This window comes from Podarcis bocagei (assembly GCF_964188305.1).
Source record: "Podarcis bocagei genome assembly, chromosome: 4".
Classification (NCBI taxonomy): domain Eukaryota; kingdom Metazoa; phylum Chordata; class Lepidosauria; order Squamata; family Lacertidae; genus Podarcis; species Podarcis bocagei.
Window position 1 is genome coordinate 36,174,353 of NC_138128.1, and position 24,194 is coordinate 36,198,546.

At 41.0% G+C, this 24,194-nt stretch overlaps 2 protein-coding genes across 2 annotated transcripts in view; one reads left to right on the top strand and one right to left on the bottom strand.

Annotated features, from left to right (window-relative positions):
- The window catches only part of LOC308586251 (vertebrate ancient opsin-like), a 93,022-nt gene that overhangs the window by 57,384 nt on the left and 11,444 nt on the right, over positions 1-24,194 (top strand). The window contains exon 3 of the mRNA XM_081192700.1: positions 2,962-3,195. Coding sequence (XP_081048826.1) covers positions 2,962-3,195 — 234 coding nt within the window. The remainder of the gene's footprint in view (positions 1-2,961; positions 3,196-24,194) is intronic.
- On the bottom strand, positions 15,238-19,722 carry LOC308586267 (G-protein coupled receptor 35-like). The gene is made up of 3 exons (XM_081192728.1): positions 19,644-19,722; positions 17,528-17,678; positions 15,238-16,610 (listed from the first exon to the last, which is right to left on the bottom strand). Exon 3 carries the CDS (start codon positions 16,596-16,598, stop codon positions 15,645-15,647), a length of 954 nt encoding a protein of 317 aa, XP_081048854.1. The 5' UTR covers positions 16,599-16,610; positions 17,528-17,678; positions 19,644-19,722; the 3' UTR covers positions 15,238-15,644.

Sequence of the window (24,194 nt, forward strand, 5' to 3'; positions counted from 1 at the left end):
TTTTGTGTGAAATGCTGCAGTGCAAAGTGTTCCTGTTCAGGGTTCTAGCCATCCAGCCATCCAGCATTCCCCAAACACCCCAATCCGTGGTTTTCTGTTTTTCTCCCAAATCCACTGACAACACATCGTCTTTGTTGGGCTTTGGGGGGGGGATCCCCATCCATTAAAATCTTTTCCCCCATAATATTTTGTTGTCCTTCAGCAAACCCCAAGCATGCCAATGCTTGTTTGTGAATCGTGTTGCTTTGGCTATGTGAGGAAATGCCTTGGGAGACTGAGTTTGCTATTAGTATATATGCTGATATATGCATTTATGTGTTGTAACAGAGGAGCATTTTTAAGAAAAAGTATTTAGGTGGGGGGTGGGGTGGGGGAGTCCCCAGTGTGATTCTGGTACTGCAGAGTCAATAATTGCTCTCTGTGACTCTTTGACTAAGCGCTGAAAAATACATTCTGACAAAATTTGGCACAAATTACTCTCACTTCCAAATAATGGCAGCTGCAAATTATACTCTGGCCTGCCAGACAGAGAAAGCCAGCCTAATTGAGTTAATAATTGCTCACAGCTTTAAAACTGTTGCAGCAAGGCCTCTGTGCTCTATAACAAAAAAAAACCACACAAAAAAACAAAACAGAAAATAAAGCTTTTATTTAAATTATGAGAGTTATTAAATTAATCTGCGGTTCAAATGTCTCTTGCACTGTTGGGCCAATTGTGATGGAAAGAGTATGCTGGCATCATGTTGATTTTTATTTTTTTTAATGATCAGATAACAAACACCATTTCAGAGCAGCTGGAGTTCAAACATCCAGGCCAATATTTACTAGGGACTGTTTAGCTGTGATAATGCCAACTGGGTGAATTGTAATGTATTTGCAAGGTCTTTGCTCCTCAAAGTCTGGTCCCCCCCCCCATGTTGGCAGGAAATTGACATGACAGGGAATAGCAGATGGTACAAGATCACAGTCTTTTGTTCACTGTTATGTCCACATCAGGGGTGGCTAATCTTGCTTTTGTCCCAAAGGCCAGTGGTGGCTGATGATGATTGAGAATGGTAGGGCAGAAGGCAGGAAGACCAACAGTAGGTGGAACCAGAGCCCATAACCACCCCATGACTGATTGTAAGAACAAGGTGAGCAGGTAGGTGGAACAGGCTGAGGTTGGTGGGGCAGTGCCCCATTTGCCCTAAAAGATCAGCATCCACTGCCAAGGGCATCATTCACTCTTGGCCAACCTGCTGAGGGCTGCAGACTAGTGCTAGTGAGGTCAGTCCACCCACTCCACCTCATATACAAGACACTTGTACACACTACACACAAGTACAGTGTGGTGTAGTGGTTAAGAGCGGGAGACTCGTAATCTGGTGAACCGGGTTCGCGACTCCGCTCCTCCACATGCAGCTGCTGGGTGACCTTGGGCCAGTCACACTTCTTTGAAGTCTCTCAGCCCCACTCACCTCACAGAGTGTTTGTTGTGGGGGAGGAAGGGAAAGGAGAATGTTAGCCGCTTTGAGACTCCTTCGGGTAGTGATAAAGCGGGATATCAAACTCTTCTCTTCTTCTTCTTCTACACTCATGCTCCTTAGCTGATCTATGCACATTGGCTGAAGAGAAGTGATTACCCCTCCCTACTTACAAAATGATGGATCTGATGCCTATGGAGAGGGCAATGTGAATTTTCATCAGGGTGCTGGGTGGGTGGAGAGGTTCAAGCCTTTCTGCTTACTTCAGCACCGTGTTTACTTTAGTTCTTTTGCTTTTTGCTGCAAACACCAAAATCAGTGCGGTATTGGGGATCCATAACAACCCCCTGTTTATACAAATACAGTACAATGGTACCTTGGTTCTCAAACTTAATCCATTCCGGAAGTCCATTCCAAAACCAAAGCGTTCCAAACCAAGGCGCACTTTCCCATAGAAAGTAATGCAGAACGGATTAATTTGTTCTGGACTTTTAAAAACAACCCTAAAACAGCAATTTAACATGAATTTTACTATCTATCGAGACCATTGATCCATAAAATGAAAGCAATAATCAATGTACTGTAATATAAAATAAATAAGACAGTACAGTGGTACCTCAGGTTAAGAACTTAATTTGTTCCGGAGGTCCGTTCTTAACCTGAGGTACCACTTTAGCTAATGGGGCCTCCCGCTGCTGCTGTGCCACCGCCACACAATTTTTGTTCTCATCCTGAAGCAAAGTTCTTAACCCAAGGTACTATTCTGGGTTAGTGGAGTCTGTAACCTGAAACGTCTGTAACCCGAGGTACCACTGTATTGTAGATGATTAAAAAAAAAAAATTCTTACCTGCACTGATAATAGTTATTGTTTGGATTGTTGGGGGCTTTTATCCATTTCCGCAGTCACTCACTCACTCACTCACTCACTCACTCACTCACTCACTCACTCAATTAATAGCTTAACTGGGTTCCACACAGTCACAAAAACAAATTAACTAAAAATGCCTCAAAAACAAAAATGCAAAATATATAGCAAAAACAAAAGCGCCAAACTTTATCCATTTCGGAAGTCCGTTTGACTTCCAATCTGTTCAAAAATCAAGGCATAGCTTGTGATTGGTGCAGACGCCCCGGAAACAATAGCTGACAGCCGCATTGGACGTTCTGCTTCCAAAAAACGTTTGAAAACGGGAACAGCTCCGGGTTTTTGGCATTTGGGAACAAAGGTGTTTGAGTGCCAAGGCATTGAGAACCAAGGTACCACTGTACTTGAGCTTCACAGGGTACATTCTTCCAAACAAATAGTTGTACATGTGTAAGGATAGTTTGTACCTGTGCCCACCAACGTGAAGGAGTGTCAACAAGGCTTTGTGAAGGTGGCTCACTTGGACTTCCACTGAGCCCTGGAGTCCCTTCCCACTCTACAATTCTATGAGTCTATTACTGTTTTCTTTCTGCTCTAGCAGGACATCATCCAATGTGCTTCTTCTATTTCAGGTGAGCGGAGTCACCAAAGGGATGGCACAAACCAGAGAGCAACGGGTGCTGATCATGGTGGTTGTGATGGTCATCTGCTTTCTTCTCTGCTGGCTACCTTATGGCATCGTGGCCCTGATAGCGACATTTGGGAAGCCCGGCCTAGTTACCGCCTCTGCCAGCATCATTCCTTCCATCCTTGCAAAGAGTAGCACGGTCTACAATCCGGTCATCTACATATTTTTGAACAAACAGGTAAATAAAAATCCACTGTGGTATAGGGAAAGGGTTGATAACAATAGTTGGGGAAAATGGGAACTGTTTTCTAAATAACCGCTCCCAAATAACAAATGGTGGCTGTGAAGGAGAGGCACTCACTGACACAGTCTGACAATTTAGCCCAGTATTTTAAAATCCAACATTACATAATGAAGTCCTGCTCCTTTGACAACCCACTTATCTTGTCGGCTGAGCATATTGTGGCTCCATGACAATGAAATGGAGCAGTGAGTAGTCAAGGAGGTATAGGAGCTCCCCAGGGAAATGCCAAGGATGTGGCTTTAAAATGTATGACAGGCTTTGTACAAACATGAGCAGTAACTTTCTAACTAAAGAAGCAGACACTTTTGGAGTACTAAAAAGAAAGCAACTCAGTTAGTTGGTTAGACCTTCTTTTCCTTCCAGTAAGTTTTAATGGGCAAAAAACAACGTGAGAGTTATAATTCAGACACTTTCATACAGCACTGAAGTAAAACGGCGAGAGTGATGTTTCTGGGAATCTTCCATTTTTCTTGAGTATATACTTTCCTTGGATTGCATACAGCAAAAACCACCACCTGGTCTGCTAGTTGCCATGATTTTATTTGGTCAAGATAATATTTGGCACTAAAGAAAGCAGAAAATAAATAAAAGACATTATCTCCGAAACCCAGGAGTCTGAGTCCCCCTTTTGAAATTATTTGAATTTGGAATATATAACTGGTAATATTGTATGTGATTTGATACAATTTGATTGGGTTTGTTAATAATTGGAAGATTTTTATTGGAAAATGAATAAAAATTATTTAATAAAAAAAGAAGATAATATTTGGCACTGACACTCTCAGAGCATCCAGTGTTTTTGTAAGTTGATCTCACGAGAAGCAGCACGATGAGTGCAACATCAGCTTTCATGCCAAGTGGATATTTGGATGTTTGGAACACGGCGTGCTTCATCACATGCCACTCTAGTGGCTGAATAGTTTGGTTGATCAACAAGTTACTCTGTAAATTTACATGGGACATGGGTGGCACTGTGGTCTAAACCACTGAGCCTCTTGGGCTTGCCGATTGTAAGATTCCGCGCGACGGGGTAAGCTCCCGTTGCTCTGTCCTAGCTCCTGCCAATCTAACAGTTTGAAAGCATACCAGTGCAAGTAGATAAATAGGTACTGCTGTGGCAGGAAGGTAAACGGTGTTTTCGTGCGCTCTGGTTTCCATCACAGTTTCCTGTTGTGCCAGAAGCAGTTTAGTCATGCTGACAACATGACCTGGAATGCTGTCTGCAGACAAATGCCGGCTCCCTCAGCCTGAAAGCAGAGATGAGAGCCGCACCCCACTGTCGAATTCGACTGGACTCCAGGGGTCCTTTACCTTTCTGTAAATTTGCAGGAAGCCATTCCAACAATGAAACTGTCAAAAGGAGCTCATGTTACAGAGCATTCAGATTATTCTGATGACAACTACTTCACGCCATCAATAGTTCATCACTTCAGATGAAAGGAGGCAAAATCAGCCTCCAAAGCAGTATGAATTGGCCCTAAATGAGCATTTCTTTATTTAATTAATTTATAGCCCTCTTTTTCTCCAAGGACCTCAAGGTGGCATACATTAAAACAGGACAGTGTAGCCACTGCAAACCTTCCTCTTTTAGGCTGAGAACTTTCCCATTCTGCATCTGTGTTGGAATTCCTTTTGAGATGTTTTAAAGTAGATTTAAATGTGTGTTTATTTTTTCCACTCTGGAAAGTTCTTTGCCACTCTGGGCTCCTTTAGGAGGAAAGAACGGGATATAAATTTAATAAGCAAATAAATGTTATTGCTTTGAATATTAGAAACAATGTCCAGTCTGAACATCTATGTTTAATATGATGTATTCACCTTCACCTTCTACTCACAAAACACAAAGATGAATTTTCAGCAACTTATCTGCAAGATTCATGTAGAATCTGTATGTTTACAGATAATCTACAGATTCTCCTCAGCCTCTTTTTGATAAAAGCAATAAGCACTTGTTCTGTTTTCCATTTTTATCCAGCCTCCTGAATTCTAGCTTCTGGAGTGGAATTCTGGAGTGAAATATATCTGACTCAACATCCAGATTCTGCACCAGTTCTGTGCAAACTGATCTATAGTATAAGCCTAAGGACACAATATAGCCTTGTTCACTCACATTTAGTGCATTTCCATGTTGAACCAGGCACAGATAAAGAATCATGGCTGAAATACTTCACGGATTATGCTGTTTACAGTATTTTTGACAGCCAAAGATAGAAGAAAATATATATATTCACTATCCTTTTTATTACTCAGTTGTGAACTGGTTTATTGAGATTAACACTATTATTGCTTCTCAGCTGTCATATCTCCACAAAATGCCCTGTTGAGGAACATAACATTGGGGGTTTTTTATATGAAAAAGTCCCCTGACTTTCTGCCTCCCTGTCAAGTTCTATAAAGCACAAACCCTCTGTATATGCAATTTGTGCTTTTGATCATACCAACTTCCATAAAGACATAATGAGCAGGCTAGGTTTTCAGTTGTATTAACAACAGCTACTGTTGAAGCAGTTATACTTTTTGTAGCAATTGTAGGCTCTTCAGTCTAACAACAATGCTTGCAGGTAATATTGTAAAACTGTGTTTGCTTCCTCCCAGAGTTTCAAATTAATCCATGAGCATGGAAATATTCTGAGTTACTTTTTGCTGAACTTTTCGTTTAATAAACACGTATTCCAAATATATTCCAGTATAACACTTCCCCCACAAATGCATAATATGCACCACATCTATGTTGGCACTGAATATTTTAATATCTAGTAATGGTGCTGATTTGCTAATATTTGCTGGTGTTGCAAGGGGTAATGGCAGAGAGCTGTGGGTACAGGCTAATCTTGGTTACTCAGGAGGTTTACATAGCAGAGATTTAAAGATTACATTCTTGATCCAACGAGGTCATTAAACAAGTATAAATACTTGCATGTATAAGCTGCAGTGGCTATTATTTTATTTTATTGTTTCTCGTGCAACTTGGAACAATGATTACAGGTGGCCTTCTTCTTAAAGCACACTGGAGATAAATATACTGTTTAGTCTTCAGCATTCCTGAACTTCTCTGTGTTTTAGAAGACACTGTCCAAATAATACAGTGCAGATACAAGGTAAATACCACATCTAATATTTGCCATACATTATTGTGAGGAAATAGAAAGCTATTAAAAGTGAAGGGTTGTTTCCACAGAGTTTCGAGGCATGAGGATGATGGATCATATTATTACAAGATAATGCCACAAGCTGTACAACTCAATAAAAGATGGAACATCAACTGTTCCCTTCTCTTGTGTCCCTCAGTTTCAAAGAAAATTCATGTGATCCATCTTTGTTATTAGAGACCCAGGTCTTTTATCACCTTTGTCTTGTATGCCAGCTATGGCCATCTTTGGATCATGATAGTCAGTGTAGCCCATGCATTAGTGACATTGAACTGGAGCTGCCCTTGGACCAGAAGATCCAGTTAATGGAGAATGCAGTATCTGGACTGATGATGGGTAGAGATGGCTGATAGCATGAGACACCTCTGCTGAAAGATCTGCACCGCGTGCCAATGCGGTGCCCAGCCAGGGTCAAGGGCAGGCTTCCTCAACCTCACCCCTCCAGATGTTTTTGGCCTACAACTCCCATGATCCCTAGCTAGCAGGTCCAGTGGTCAGGGATGATGGGAATTGTAGTCTCAAAACATCTGGAGGGCCAAGGTTGAGGAAGCCTGGTTAAGGGTATTGCATTAATATACCAACCCTGAACAACTTGGGTACAGCATATTCTAGGGCAGTGATGAATACTGGTTGTTGGGAATCACGTGAAGAGAGTGTTATTGTGCTCATGTTCTGCATATTGACCACCGTGGGAACAAATTAATAGACTACATGGGCCTTTGGTCTGGTCCAGCAGGGTTCTTCTTTGTTCTTTAATTTAAGTCACTTAATTCCAGCTGCATGGTCTTTACATCTGATCAACATATGAATATTCAGTGTGAATTGGTCTTACGAAAACAGAATCATTTTGATTCATAGCAATTCCCGCAAATGACAGCCATTGGCAGAACAGGGAAAACAGGGAAATAGACTACCTGTCAGAAATGCAGCTTTTTGGTGAGAAGGGTTCACAGAAAATGGAGGAAAGTGGACTCTCCTTTTTTGGATTCCACAAGGCAGAGCAATGTCATTGAAGATAGATGTTCCGATCGCTTCATGAGGAAGCTTTTTTTAAAAGGGAAGTATCAATGGTATTTTGCAGGAAAATAGTTACTCTCAATCCATTTATCTGTGACACAAGTAACTGGTCAGTGCTTATTGTGTCATTTATCCGCTCTGGGAGCTCTTAAAATAATAACAATAATATTCAACAGTGGATGCCTTTCCATTATCACCCATATCCATTTATCTCCCCAAGTGAAAACTCTGAGCCATACAAGGTAAGGAATGTTTTTGTTCAAGGTTAGCACTACTTCAGTCTTATTTCAAAGTTACCTTGAGAGATGCATATACCCATTTGGAAAAAGATAAAGCAGCCCAGACTGGCAAGACTATTTCCAAAGAAAGGAAAGAAATGTCACTGTTTTATATTTCTTACTCGGGAATTCAGGAATTTATTTCAGAAGCAATCAGAATGTACTCTGATACACTGTTCTACAGTTCCGCATGACAGTTCTTTCATTTGCAACTTTTATTATTATTAAAATAAGGATAAACAATAAAAAAATGAAAAAGAGTAATAGAACACAGTTAAAGAAGAAAATGAACAACTAAAGTCATTACACGAACAACACACTGTAAATATACAAGGGCTACCTGCGATCATTAAATTCTTCCTGAATATGGTATTTATAGTATTCCTAAGAGTGTTTTTAATCATCATTTATAATCAGCAAATGTAATTATATTAGGAGATAATCCAATTAAACTCCAAACACCCCATATTCTATGCAACTGGCGATTCAATCCAGTGAATACATAAATTAAACAATATAATTCATTGACAAGCCCAGGGGCCTCTTATGAACAATGCCCATTTCAACTAACCACATCACTTTGTGAAACAGAATTATAATTTGTTGAAACCAAAATGTTGCTATCAGATGCTTAGGACACATACATAATTTTTTTTGCCTTTTGCCAGTGCGTACATATTTATTGCTTCAGCTGCATGTAAAATAATTAATTCCAGTAGGACTCGTTTATTTTATCTTACTCCCAAATTTTAATAGCAGGGATTGATCTGGACTCGTTCCTCTAGATGTGTGTAAGCTCTTGTGTGAGCCTAAAGCTTAGCACTTGAAACGCAGTGGGCCTGCTACTTACATAGAGTTTGGTTTCTGGGGTCTGCATCCAAAGGCAAAATCACACCAAGCCAGGAACCCCCAGAACCACAGAGGGCTGCAAGGCAGAGGGCTGCTTACTGGGCTCTGGGAAGGTTGTGGGACGGCCCATGACTTTCCCACAGCCCAGTAAGGAAGGAAAACCTGCTGCGTGAACAGGCAGGAAAAATAAATAAATAAATTGGGAGTGGGGAGTGACTCCCTCTGCTTTCCATTTATTTATTTCCATTATTATTTCCATTTATTCCATTTATTTATTTATTCATTCCCCAACTGCATAAAGTTGCAATTGCACATCCTCTAATATTTCTCTGATGAAAACAGGGAAATAATAATAATAATAATAATAATAATAATAATAATAATAATAATTTGTTATACCCCACCCATCTGACGGAGTTGCTCCAGCCACTCTGGGTGGCTTCCAACATATATAAAAACATAGAAAAATATTAAACATTAAAAGACTTTAATGGGATGCCTTTCAGATGTCTTCTAAAGGCTTCATAGTAACTTACCTCCTTGGCTCGGAAGTCGCATAATTGTCTCCCGAGACAGACAAGTCCCAACAACAATAGATCTGTATAACTGCATTATGATGTAGGCAGGTTTGTTTTCAGTTCATTTCCTACTGATCCCTGGCATGGAATTTGCCTTTTCCACAGCTGCCACCCACTGGGACAGCGTCTTCATCAAGCCATCTAGTACAATCCAAAGGTCTCAGTCACTGCTGCTCAGGCTCCGTGAGCATATATGTGAAATATATATCTATTTTTTGCCCCAACATGCATCACTTTATGCTTGGCTACATTACCTTTAAGCAGAAGGTAGACAGCATCTGTTAGGGATGCTGTAGTTCAGGTCTGGGAGAGCTTTGGCCCTCCAGATGTTGCTGGACTACAATTCCCATCAGCGTCAGCAAGCGAAGAAGAAGAAGAAGAAGAAGAAGAAGAAGAAGAAGAAGAAGAAGAAGAAGAAGAAGAAGAGTAGTAGTAGTAGTAGTAGTAGTAGTAGTTAGGTAGTAGTAGTTTGGATTTGATATCCCGCTTTATCACTACCCTAAGGAGTCTCAAAGCGGCTAACATTCTCCTTTCCCTTCCTCCCCCACAACAAACACTCTGTGAGGTGAGTGGGGCTGAGAGTCTTCAAAGAAGTGTGACTGGCCCAAGGTCACCCAGCAGCTGAATGTGGAGGAGTGGAGACGCGAACCCGGTTCCCCAGATTACGAGTCCACCGCTCTTAACCACTACACCACACTAGCCAATGCAGTTCAGCAGAATCTGGAGGCCTAAAGGTTCCCCATACTGGTTATAGTTAAAAATTCCTGCCTGAGCAGGAGGTTGAACTCTATGACCTCTGAAGTACCTTCCATCTCTAAAATACTATGATTCTGTTCTAAAAATCTATAGTGAAGTGTCACTGGATGCCTAGAGCTAGATTTCTCTCTAGGGTAATTGGATAGCTGGAGCCATACATTGTAAGGTTCTACATAGTCAAGGCCTGGCAGTTTCACCCATGTGGGCTGCATTGTGATGTGCTGCTAATTGCATTGTATTTTTAAACACGACACCCTCTGCTTATTATAAGAAACAGGCCAGCTGGGTCTCTTTGGCTTTTCTTTCTAAGCAGTAGGGGGACTCATTTGTGCAAATTCATTAACAACTGTGAAGTCGTACCATGGAAGTCAAACAGATTCCCTTCCGGAAGTCCGTTTGACTTCCAAAACGTTTGGAAACCAAAGCGTGGCTTCTGATTGGCTGCAGGAAGCTCCTGCAGCCAATGGGAAGCCATGGAAGCCCCGTCGGACGTTCGGCTTCCAAAAATAGTTTGCAAACCGGAACAGTCACTTCCGGGCTTGTGGCGTTCGGGAGCCAAAACATTCGAGAGCTAAGCTTTCTGAAAACCAAGGTACAACTGTATGTGGAAAATTTTGAGCTTTCTTCTGGAAGAATACAAAAGCTCTTGAAGGTCGTTATTTTTTAATCATCAAACATACTAAAGCAACACCGCAAGTTATATTTTTCGCTCCTTTCGCCTGCGCATATGGTTCCTTGCCTTTTCCTCCCCCATCCTGGGCAGAGGTCAGTTCGTAAGACCTGACTCATCAAATATGAGAAGAAGCATCAAGGCCGCTGATAGAATAAAGGACAGGGAGACTTAGTCCTTTGATGTGCCGCTCTCTCTGGCTGCAAGCCAGTCAAATTCTTAGTCATGCCCTTTTCTTTAAAATCTAGAAAGACTCCCACTAGTCCCAAGCCATGCGATATTTTTTTTTAAGCACAGAGTGACTCATTTGTGTGAGATATATAATTAATATATCAATGGTGGTTAACACGGGGCACTTCTGATTATGGGCCATGCTGGCTGGGGCTGAGGGGAGTTGGAGTCCAATAACATCTGGGGGGAACCACATTAACTACTGCTGTGAGCATGAGGTCCCTCAGTGGGGTGGCAACAAGAGAAGGCTTTGTCATGAAGCACTCTCCCCATTTTCTCTTCAGGTGGCAGGCCAATAGAAAAGGCTTTTTAAAAGAAACATTTCTCTTTTTTTAAGAGCCGAGGATGAACGGCAGGCACTGTATTTTTTGCTCTATAAGACGCACTTTCCCCCTCCTAAAAAGTAAGGGGAAATGTGTGTGCGTCTTATGGAGCGAACGCAGGCTGCACAGCTATCGCTGAAGCCAGGAGAGCAAGAGAGATCAGTGCGCACCGATCCCTCTTACTCTCCTGGCTTCAGCGAAAGCAACACAAAGCCTCCTGAGCGCAGTGGGAGGAGTGCTCCCGCTGCACTCAAGAGGCTTTGTGTTGCTTTCTTGTTTTCCTCCCTAAAACCTAGGTGCTTCTTATGGTCAGCTTTTGCAGAATGTGACAGTCTGTTCCCATTGTTGCATCTTCATTAAATGTTTGCATTGGCTCTCTCTTGTCTTATCTGCAATTCCAAAAAAAAAAAAAAATGGCCCCGAGCTAGAACATTCCAAATATCCATTTAGAGACTATATACTTTAGGGACTTCATCCACACTTACATTTCATGTTCATTCTTCATATCAACCAAACAGGGATGCTTGCCTACAGCAATAGCCTACCAAATTAAACACAATGACAGCACAGAGGAAGGTGTTCCCAATGGCTGTATCACAACCCTAGAACTCATCTTGCTAAAGCTCCATCACCACTTCTGGAGAAAAGTCCTGTTATATCTTGAGAAAGCACCATTAAAATGCAATGGGAGTTATTTGTTGTGAGGAACTTGTCCTGCTGATTTCAACAGGACTTAATCTGGGATACCATACTAAACTGTCATACAGCAGAAGAGCAAAATTTGGTTATGATAATCTTGAGATGTATCCAAATGCATAGCAGACTTCCCAAAATATATACAGTGGTACCTCGGGTTACCTACGCTTCAGGTTACCTATGCTTCAGGTTACAGACTCCACTAACCCAGAAATAGTACCTTGGGTTAAGAACTTTGCTTCAGGATGAGAATGGCAGCGTGGCAGCAGCAGGAGGCCCCATTAGCTAAAGTGGTGCTTCAGGTTAAGAACAATTTCAGGTTAAGAACAGACCTCCAGAATGAATTAAGTTCTTAACATGAGGTACCACTGTAGTAGACTAACTTAAAGGTAAAGGGACCCCGACCATCAGGTCCAGTCACGGACAACTCTGGGATTGCGGCGCTCATCTCGCTTTACTGGCCGAGGGAGCCAGCGTATAGTGGTCATGTGGCCAGCATGACTAAGCCGCTTCTGGCGAACCAGAGCAGTGCATGGAAACGCCACTTACCTTCCCGCCGGAGCGGTACCTATTTATCTACTTGCACTTTGACGTGCTTTCGAACTGCTAGGTTGGCAGGAGCAGGGACCGAGCAACGGGAGCTCACCCTGTCGTGGGGATTCGAACTGCCGACCTTATGATCGGCAAGTCCTAGGCTCTGTGGTTTAACCCACAGCGCCACCCGAGTACCTTAGACTAACTTAGGCATGTTCATTAATTTTAATGAACCTTATCTGAGTAAAACTTAGATGAATAGCACCCATAAATTCCAGTCAATAGCCATATAATCCCTTTGCTTTACAGTGGTACCTCGGGTTACAAACGCTTCGGGTTACAAACCCCTCGGGTTACAAACTCCGCTAACCCGGAAGTAGTACCTCAGGTTGAGAACAGAAATCGCACACAGGTGGCACAGTGGCAGCAGAAGGCCCCATTAGCGAAAGCGCACCTCAGGTTAAGAACGGTTTCGGGTTAAGAATGGACTTCCGGAACGAATTAAGTTTGTAACTCGAGGTACCACTGTTTTATAATAGTTTCATGTATTGCACTTTTTATTCATGTAGAGATTATCGGGGGGGGGGTGGTGGTTAAAATGGGATTTAAGCACAATCTCTGGATAGAGGCCAATCGCTTATTTGGAAGTAACTTTTTAGTTTTCATTGTCCTACGAGCAACAGGACTTTTCTGTCCTTGTATTAGCTCAGTGTCCCCTAGAGAAGCATATACAGGTGTCTTTTTCTTGACAGAAGAATTTCACTGTAACCGTTTTAAAAACGTCTGCTGTATGCAACAGTAGGCTTACCCCACCTCCCCATCCTCCTCCAAAGTAGAAAAATATGCATACTTCCAGCTGATTAAAATATACTGTTATAATACAGGCATCTGCTCTGGCATCTGTTGCGAACTCCATGCTCCATTTTATCTGATACCAAGTCACAGTGAAGAATTTTGTGACTGACAAGTACAATTTAATTGTGAAACCTTTACATTTAGACAGATGCCATGGAAACATACACATCAGATAGTTTATCAACACTTTTTAGATTGCTTTAGATACTTTCCTAGCTTTTGTGGGCAAGATCTATCATCTGTCTATCTATCATCTATCTCTATCAAATATATACACACATAATGATAAATAGAACAACTCTCACCCCTATAAAACTCACCCCTATAATGGGTATCATGTTGTACATTAACATTAATTATTCCAATTACTCCATCCAAATGTCCAGCATATAATGTCCTGGGGGCAGCATAAAAGCTCCTTTCCCCAGTCACCAATAATCATTCCCAGGAAAGAATATACTTCAAGCCAAATGTAGTTTTATATGCAAAGATGCTATAGAGAGTATATCTTTAAGACCAGTTTCATTTGTATATTGAATAAATGGCCACCATATTGCAGGGAAAAAATGTCCGCTTTCTCCTTTCCTTTTATCACTTTTACATTATGTGTTATATTCTCAGTGACAGCCAGTCGCCAGACATTTTTATACAATAAATCCAGGGATAATCCTTGTGAGGTTTCAGCTACAGATCGTTGAGCAGCCACTAAAAAAATAGCCAGTAAATCCTTATTCTTTATACCAGCATTCAAGCCTTCAAAAGGGGGGCAGGAAAAACAACTGGGGTGAGAAATCCATGGGCTCACAAGCCATTCTGAATACGTCTGAGGACCCCAGTCCCCAAAATGCCTGCATTACTGGGCATCCCCACCGTAAGTGATAAGAAGTCCCCTTAGCACCACATCACTGACAGCATCGTGGTTGGACCAATGTCCTTTAAAAATCATTTCAGTGCAGTTTTAAAGATGCATCTCTAGCTTATCAATTCAACCTGCAGAAATGGCCATGCATGAAGCACAGGATAATTGGGATCGTTACAATTTGAATAATTGGGGTGGCAAATTTCTGGCCATCCAGATTTTGCTGATCAACAACTCCCATTAACTTGAGCCAGCAATGTACGTGGACAATGGAAGATAGTTTAGCAACAGTTTGAGGACCACATCTCAGTCATCATTGGAGTAGAGAAAATGCTTGATTCCTTGCCACCTACTCTTAGTCCTGGATCCATCCTTTATATATATATATATATATATATATGCAGGTTTTGGTGTCTTCGGGTGTCTTCCCGTGTAAGAGTTGGGGTGTCTAGGCGACGTTTCGACGAGGTCTCACTCGTCATCTTCAGGCTGGTGCTTTCGGCTTCTTGTTACTTATTCTTTATACCAGCATTCAAGCCTTCAAAAGGGGGGCAGGAAAAACAACTGGGGTGAGTAACAAGAAGCCGAAAGCACCAGCCTGAAGATGACGAGTGAGACCTCGTCGAAACGTCGCCTAGACACCCCAACTCTTACACGGGAAGACACCCGAAGACACCAAAACCTGCATTCCTGTACCCGTGAAAATCTACGAAAGCAAATATATATATATATATATATATATATATATATATATATATATATATATGCTACGAATTTGCTAGAATCAAATTCTGTATCTATATTCGGTGCTTACAGGTTCTCCCTGCAGCTCTGGGCAATCTCTCTGCTAAAATTCTGACACAATCAGCAAAGCTGTCAGGAGATCTCCTCGGCGGTTTATGCTATTATCTGCTGACAAGCACATAAACAAAACTCAAAACAGTAGAAAAATCCTAATTAACACCACCACCATTTAAGTAAGAGACTAAGGACATAATTCATTTATATCAGGGATGAAACAGTGCAGTAAATATCATCACCTTAAGAACATGTTTTGTCAAAAACATTTGGAAATAAAGCCAATATTTTTAAAAATCATATTTATTTATTATATCTAGCACGCTCACACAGGGTTCCCAGTGGCTGGTGCTCGCTCTCTCTCTCTCTCTCTCTCTCTCTCTCTCTCTCTCTCTCTCTCTGTATTAAAACAAATTTACAAAGCATTGTAGCTTGTATCTGCTGCAAACTAAAATCACTGGGAAAGTACAAAGGCAGGTTTTCAATATACAAAGTACCATCTTGAATACAGGGACATATTTGAATGAAAGGCATTACTAGTAAATAAGAGCAGAATCTGATGTTTCAACAGGAGACCTTAAACCAAGACACTGATCAGTGACAATTCAGGGCACCAAGTTCAGAAAAAATGTATAAATTAAAATAAACACAATACTGGGTTTCTGTACTGTCTTTGTCTGCTGAGCTTTATTTGACATAAAGTCCTAAATATGAGGTTTTGATTGGCTGGACATAGTACTCCAAAGGTGAAACTACATGCCTCTTAAAATGGCATTGTAATTTCAGGTGTTTAACTTTGTAATGGTGCCATTTCAGGTGCTTTACTTTGCAGCTGTAAATCTTGAGTTAAGTTGGACCTGGACTGCATTGTGTTGAAGGGAGGCAAGAGAGCTGCAGCTTCCTGGAATTCCTTAGTAACCATATAATAGCACACGGCATCCAAGCAGCAATTCAGATTGGCTATGCATGAAGTTATATGCATGACATTCTGCAACTCGCATTCCGATCCTCTGATGGCCTTCAGGACATAACTAAGCAGAAAGCTTAAGTGGAAAGGCAGGAAGCATATAATGAAGGTGGCCAAGTTCACTGAGACCACCCAGATGGCTTTCTGGGTTAACTTTTCTTCATGAGGACCAGCATTATGTTTCTTCCTGAGGCATCGGATGACTTGTACGGAACAAAACAACAATATAACCAGTGGTATGAAAAAGAAAACAATAGGTTTGATCAGGGCATGAGGCACATTTTGACCAAAGTGTGAATAAAAACAAACATATCCTTCTTTAATTTTGAATGACCGAATGCGTGTGATTGTATAAACTAAACAGCAGAGCCCGACAAATAAGCAGAAAAGAGCTGCCTTCCGTGGAGACCTGATTACTTTGGCTTTCAGAGGATGTTTGATTGCAATGTACCGGTCTATCGCTATTAGCATGATGACACCCATGCTCATTGGCATGTTCATGCAATTGATTCCGAATACGACAAAGCAAAAAGTATCAATAGGCCATTCATGGTAGTGAAAGTACATTATGAATGGTAAGGTAAGGAGCAGTGTGTAGTCTGCTAGGACTAAGCTGATCATGTAAACTCTGGTCTCTGTCCATTTGTCCAGTTTCAAGCAGAACACCCACAAGGCAACTGTATTAAATATGACTCCGAAGAGAGTGACTGGGCTGTAGAGAACATATTCAAAAGTGACTACGTTCTTATCCATCTTGATTTCACTGCAATTTGCCATTATGACAAGTTTCTGTAAAGAGATTTTTAAAAATAAAATAATGTTATGTACTGAGTTGAATAGGATCCAAACTGCAGCAGTCTGATTGGTCCTAGAACAATAGGATTCAGAATGCAGCAGTCTGATTGGTCCTAGAACAATGCAGCAGTATGATTGGTCGGCAGGAGCCACCCAATCCAGCTCCAGATAGAAGTGAATCCACAACCTGATTGGCCAACAGGAGAATTCCGGAGTTAGTCAATCACATGCAGCCCATTGTGTAAATAATGTATATAAAGCAGATACTTTGAGGGGGCTTCCATTCCCTCCTCACCACTATGAGCTGAATAAAGAGCATGAAATCCACTCTCGACTCTGAGTATATTTCAAATAGCAAGTAGCAAAAATGGAACACAGAGATCATTAAAGCTTGATTGATTGTTTTAACAGAAGCACCTGGTTCAACTTCACTGTTTCCTAACCTCCCTGATTCAGAGTAGGACAATACTAGACACCAAAAAATTATTGTTTCCCGGAAAGGCATATGGGGCACAATCATGGGTGTAGCTGGGAGCGGGCAGGGAGGGGCAGCTGCCCCAATCAATAAAATTCAATAAAAATACACAGCAAGCTAAGGTTCTGCCCCCCTAAAAAAAAAGGCCTGCCCCCCCCAACAAAAATCCTGGCTTTGTCCATGGGCACAATCATTCCTGTTGCAAGTGTATATATCAGTTTCAAACCAATGTATCTGTTCCATCTTTCAAAACATGGGTACATATTGGTTTGAAACTTTCAGATTTGCCAATTCTGTCTAGTTTCCTAATGTGCTTCTTTAGAGCCTATTTTCAGATCTATATATCATGACTGACTTCTCTGTAGTATTATATATCTATAGTACCAATATCTTAATCTAGCAGAATAATGCAAAATGTAAACAAAGAAATGATTACCTGCCTTATCTGACTCTAGGTGCCCACAAGGAAGTGTTCAGTGTAACATCACCTTGATCATCTGGAGGCCATATGAAGCCTTTCATCTGAGAGCTGATAGTAGCACTTGTTCCATTGGATGCAGCCTCAGGAGGCTAGTTCAACAGGAGCTCTGCAAACAAGTGCTATAGCATTAGTACTATCTGAAGCATAACTGTGCAGCATCCGTGGGAAGAGGAAACCCACCCCTTCCTCACAAAGTGATAAGCTTCAGAAACTCGAACATATCTTGCCAGATTCTCTTCTGGTTCCTCGTGCCCTTCTCATTCCCTTGTGATAGTTTTGTTGTTGCATCTACCCCCATTTCCCTCCCTCAGCAATTAATCTATATTTAATCATCACATTGATCAACGTAAGTCGTATTTTTCCAAAGAAAGAAGAATCCAAACAGTTTCTGTGGGTGCTAACATTCTGGCCTAAAGCATTAGGACTTTGCTAGAGTTGGGCCACTGTCACACATGGAGGTTAAAATGGATCAGTTCAACCAGACTGTGATGTGAATACAGCCCAACGTTGGTCAAAATGCTGACTTTTGTCACTCTCTTCTACCTTCTTGCCCTCACTTACAGCAATCAGACATGCCATATAAGTAACAAGAGGAAGTCTCAAAGCCATGTTCTTCATCCAAGTTGCTGAATTGACTGCTGAACTACAACTAGTGCCCCATTTTGAATACTGAGTGCTGTGATGACCAGGACCTAATTTGTGTCAGGGATCAGCCTTGGGGTTTATGGTCAGTAACAAGTAAATACAAAGGACCAGGGTCTCTGATCTGGCAGTAGGCAATGGAGAAGGCCAATGTCTGAGACTCTAGAGCACCACAGTCTAGGCTGTATGGTGGGAAAAGCCTGATCTCATATAGGCAGCTTCCAATAACTTCATAGAAAAAGTTTAGGGTCACAAACTACCACAGCCCTTATTGGTACGTCTAGTATAAAATTAAACTGGTTTCCTGCTTACATTTTCAACAGAAGGTTTGTAGGCTTTTCAACATAGAAATGTCAAGGGTTAGAGCAGGGGTAGCCAACATGGTGCTCTCTTGGTGCTGTTTGACTACAAATCCTATCATCCCTGAGCATTGGCCATACTGGCTGATGCTGATGGTCACTGGATTCCATTGTTACATTAGCTATCTCTGGGATAGAGTGCCCCAAGCCTGTAATAATAATGAATGTAGCTGATGGGATAGTTATATATCAGGATAGCACTAAATGTTTCTGATGAAGTGGTCTGTAGTCCATGAAAGTTTGTGCCATAATAAATGTGTTGGTCCTTCAGGTGCCCCAAGGCTCCTTGCTTTAATTTTAGTGTGTAAATGACAAGATGTAGTTACAAATGGAAACAGCCTTAAACCAGGTCAGACTATTTGTCTGTCTGGCCCACTATCGTCTACTCTGACCATCAGCAGCTCTTCAGCATGTCAGACTGAGAGGTCTTCCTCATCATCTCCTGCTTTAATTGACCCTAGAACTATTTACATTCAAAGCCTGTGCTTGTCTACTGAGTTATATCCTTGCCCTTTGTAAACACTTGAAACACATAGAATTAAGTAGGTTACCACACTGGAAAGCTACCACCTAGGAATGATTTCTACAGAAATATGGAAAGATTAGACTAATTGAATTGCTTCTGCTTCTACTCATTTGAATAGTCTTATAGAATGCAGGTAATTATTGTATTTACTAACCTTGTGTACAGGTATGAATATAACTCATTTGAAGGTTGTACGCGGTGCTTATTTCAGGAAAGGACAAACACCAATACCAGTACCTTTCTAAAAATAAGCCAGAATAATCTGCCTTATTTGTACTGTCTCTTTATCTCTGTGATGTAGAACTGTTGCATCCTGACCTGTGGGATGTGTGGTATTAAACAGTTCAGACACTTGCGTGCTAAAGGGCTGTACTGTGGCTTTCTTAAAAACCAAAAGGAAGACACATGCAGAGTTTCTCTTCTCTAAGAGATGTCGGAAATGCTAGACTGCCGTTTCATTTCACTCTTGTGTCACTGAGGAAACATTTCTCATTCCTAGTATTGCAAGTCATTTGCTTTCCACTGCAATCCTATTGCCTGTTACCTGAGAGTAAGCCTTGTTGAAATTGATGGGATTTATACTGAGTAGTAGATATGTCCAGGATTGCACAATTAGATGTTCATTTCTCGTTTAAAATTTTCTAAAATACACCTAGTGAGGAAGCTACACACAAGAAAACTAAATCAGAATAAAAAGTGATATAAGTTAATATTTTGTTATGCATGTGTTAGACTCAGAATTCTCGGTTGTCTGTACCATTGGTCATGCAGCTAACTCTGCATATCATTAAAGGCAACAAATATTTATTATTTATTTACTTCCTACCAGAGAGGGGAATAGGCATACATATTTTCTGCCTCAAATGGCAAAATAACTTGACCAGCCTTAGGTTCTATAGACCTCAACTGTGGGAACTGGACACTATTTGCTGCTCTGCCCCAGACAGGAAAATGTCTTGATATGCCGCTGTATGATTGGTGAGAGCAAGTTAAGCTCAAACCATGGTTTCAGATCTTTGCTTGTTTTCACTAACCATAGGTTTAAAGAAACCACACTCCCTGAGTTTGGGCATCATGCAGAACTATCATTTGTTTAAAGCCGAAAACCTCTGCTCCTTCTGAGTGCAACAGGAAGGGGATTCCGTACTGGTCCAAGACTTGCTCTTGTAGCAGAAAACCAGGTTTCTCATTTCAAGCCATTGAGTTATATCTTTACAACTGTTTGGTTTATGTTTGGTGCAACAGAAGGAAATGGACCAAGATCACCAAGCTACTCATTAACCTACTGGATCCAAAGGATTGGCATTATGAATTTAAATGTTTGAAAGTATGTATCAGAACTCAGGGTGGAAAGTTATGTCAGTTAGTAGTGTATAAGTACCTCTCTATTTGACCCTCTCATTACATTCTTTTCTGCCAGATTTTTTACTTTTATTGTTTAAGCTTTGTTACCTGTATTGCTCCATTAAATCAGAAGCAATATTTTTTTTTATCTTCAAGCAGGACAGTCAAGCAAGGCAGTTGCCTTGTGCAATGCAAATCGAATTCACGCACCATGTGGTGGACATCATGTGCATGTCTGGGAATGATAATTAATTCCTGTTTCTCTTTAGGTGAAATGTTTGGGAATGATAATTAATTCCTGTTTCTCTTTAGGTGAAATGTTGATGGTTTGCCACTGTGTGAAAGCATTTACTTTCTTAACCAAAAAGAAAGGATATGTAAAAGCCATCAAAATAAACTGCAAATTCCAACGGAACCAGGAAGGAGCTTTCTAAAATATTTTCTCTGTACAAACAAATCTCTCCCCTATGGTCTTTATCATGGTTTCTTCCCATGAAAATTTCAGGTAATCATACACAGCAGACATCAATCTCAGGACTCTTGCCTCTCAGAACAAGTGGCGTTTGATTGCCCTGTATGTCATTTTCAGTCTTCAATTCCTCCCAGCCCGTTATATGGAAATTGTGAGTTGAGGCGAGTTGAAGACTAAAAATGCTGTGCAGATTCAAGGTAACATTCCCACTACAGAAAACTGACTGCCTTGAAAGACGAAGCCAGCATCACCACAGAGAACTCCAGGAGGGAGGTCTAAGGTAAGCAAGAGACTGTTACAACAATTAATTTCTTCAGAAGTGATTTGTAACTATTTGCAAACATATACAGAAAACATGTACATGTTGAGCTGCCTCCTCAGTAATAAAATGTGTTTAAAATATCCCGGTTTCACCAATATTTTCTGAAATTCAGCGTTTGCTTTGTTTTATATCATGTGTGAGATGGATAATGTTGCACTGTTAGAAAAATCACAGGGAGTGTTGTTGAAATGACAAATTTCTCATTGCATAAACAGGGAGTCACCAATATGATGGCTGTGGGGGCACATGTGCCTGAAGAGGCCTTCTCTGGTGCCTACAGGGTCCCCCCACCAAGATAAACATAGACTTGTTTGTTTGTTTACAACCGTGGTTCCCAATTAGTGGTTTGAGGGCCCCAGATCCACATAACCCACCCAGGGGGTCCGTGGCAGCATTCACGTAACAAAAACTACCAATATCAAAATTTTCCAAAGTAGGGAGTCCATAGCTTGGCTTTTGAAAAACGTGGGGTCTGCAGTAATAAGCAAATTAGGAACCACTGATTTACAGTATTTAGGGCAGGAGAGTAGCACAGATGCCCCACTAGCAGTTAAATAAGTGGGACTTAGCGTCCATATAAACATGCAAAGACTCAAACAAAAACAGATTACCCCAGGGTCTCTGTCTGCTGTAGGTTTTCAAACAAGTCCAATGCAGTTTACTTCATTTTTTTTTCAACCACTTGGGTCAGGCACAGCCGAAAAGAGTTACTGCTTGCCATCAGTAGTTGTGTTGAGCTAACTTTGCCTGAGCACTGAAAATAACGCTAACTGGCTACAAAGTATTTGGATATTTGTCACCACTGTGAACTAACCACACAGGTTTTGTCCAGTTCCATTGAGTTTTCTCTCATTAAGTTCTGTTTTTCTTAATTGTTGGGTGCATTGTTTTCTTCACAGGAAATAAATGACTCAGCTTCCTTCCTCCCGTTTATTTTTAGGCTTTTCATTTATTTATTTAACAAATATATATAGCGCTATATCACCAAAATGTATCAAATTGGTTCATATCATATTCATCTAAGCAACCACTGTCTGACTTGCCACATCCTCATAAAGCTTTGGCACTAGTCTGCTTGAGCACCATCTACAACTGGCAGAGGCAATCTTCAAGTACATAAAATCAGACCCCAAATGTGGATTTCTCCACCGACCAACATTTTCCCTCTATTGTCTCCCAACAGAGCCCAGATGTGCTTCAATTTCAGCAGCTGATTTGTTTGGAGCAGAAATACTTTCAGTGTAATTGAAAGACAACATGCCACAACAGTAAGCTTTGCCTGCCAAAGCAACAAGGCGAGAGTGGGCACTCCAGTTCTTAGGCCTTTTATCTTCAAAGGCCTGTGCTTTTCATTTTACAGCTTGGAATAAGAGGCCTATGAATCAGATAATTGCTTGTGAAATATCTTGCTGATACCTGCTAAGACAGCTGAGTCACCCTCCCCAACCCCCCCAAATAAACTTCCTTTTGCACAAAGGCATTTCCATTTTTTTTAAAAAAAGTTACGTCTCACAAGTTTCACTTGACAAGTTTCCTTTAGAAAATATCTTTTGAGCTACAGGTTATTCTTGGGGAGGGAGGTGAATTAAAACAAATAGACATGCTATTTGGTAACACAGCAAAAGATGTAGTTTTTGAGTCTTGAGATGGAAGCTTAAATTTCAAATGAGACAAAGCTTCATTTATTTATTTTTTGGGGGAAAAATGTCATTGTAATTATGGGTGTTTGGGAGTATCTGCATGATCTTGTTCCTCAAAAAAACAAAAACAAAAAAACTCTCTCTTTTCTCTCTTTCTCTCTCTGTATGTGTGTGTGTAACAGACTGTGGCAGGGAGACATGGGAAGAGAGAGAGATCACACATTCGCCCCACTATTTCCAGGCAGCTGCTATTCACTGGTCACACCCTGAGTGTGAGAATGAGTTCCCAAACTCTGATAATGCCTCCTGCTTCTCTGGATGGAGGAGGACGGAGAGGAGAAAGAGAGGAAGAGAGAGAGAGAGAGAGAGGAAACCAGCCTAGTGTGCAAAGATAAATTTTACATGGATTGTTTCACCCACTTTTACCTCTGGCATGTGGCCCTCGGAAGCTTCCTCAGAAGGGAAGGAGTTGTAAAAGCTCCTCAGTTCCTGTCATAAAGGCAGGTGCTCTCCATGGCTCAATTTTTGTAACAGACTCCTATGAGAGATGGTGGACTCTCCTTCCTTGGAGGTTTTTAAGCCGGGGTTGAATGGCCATCTGTCATGTATGATCTAGCTGAGATTCCTGCATTGCCATTGCAGGGAGTTGGACTACAGGAGGTTACCCTCAAACATTACAATTCTATGTGTGGTGCTTCCGGGGAGTTCAAAATTCTGCCGTTACTATTTACTTCTTGTATTCTTTTGTTCTTTTTTTGTTGTTGTTCTTATTGTTTTACTATATTTCAGTTTTGGTTTTTTGCTGTCTTGGAAGTTTTCTGCTGAAAGGTGGGATTAAAAAAAAGACTTAATATCTTTATTTTATTTCAAAAGTTTATACTGCCCACTAGTGTCCTTGACATGGAATTCTGCTAAAGAAATTTAGAGAACAAGGAAGGTATCAAGTGCTCTTTGTTCTGAAGATGTCCTTGATGAAGAATCGAGGGCATGATTTAGCTTTGAGGGTTTGTGGGGGTGGGGGGAATGCTTGTTGATGTCTTTAGAGGCAATATTTAAATTAAGGTGGGCGAATGCTTTAGGCATGAAGTACATGACACACAGAGAAGATGCTTCACTGAACATGCAAATCCCCGATACACTGCATAATTCAAAGGATTTACAGTGATAACTCACCTTTTAAAAAATTGAAAATCTTAAATTCACAAACATCCGCACATAAGAACTGGCCATTTCCATAAACTTACTTTAGCTAAGGACACTGTAAGTGTGCTTTATTTCCACATTTTCTGCTCTTAAATGAAGAGAGTTCTACCTGCT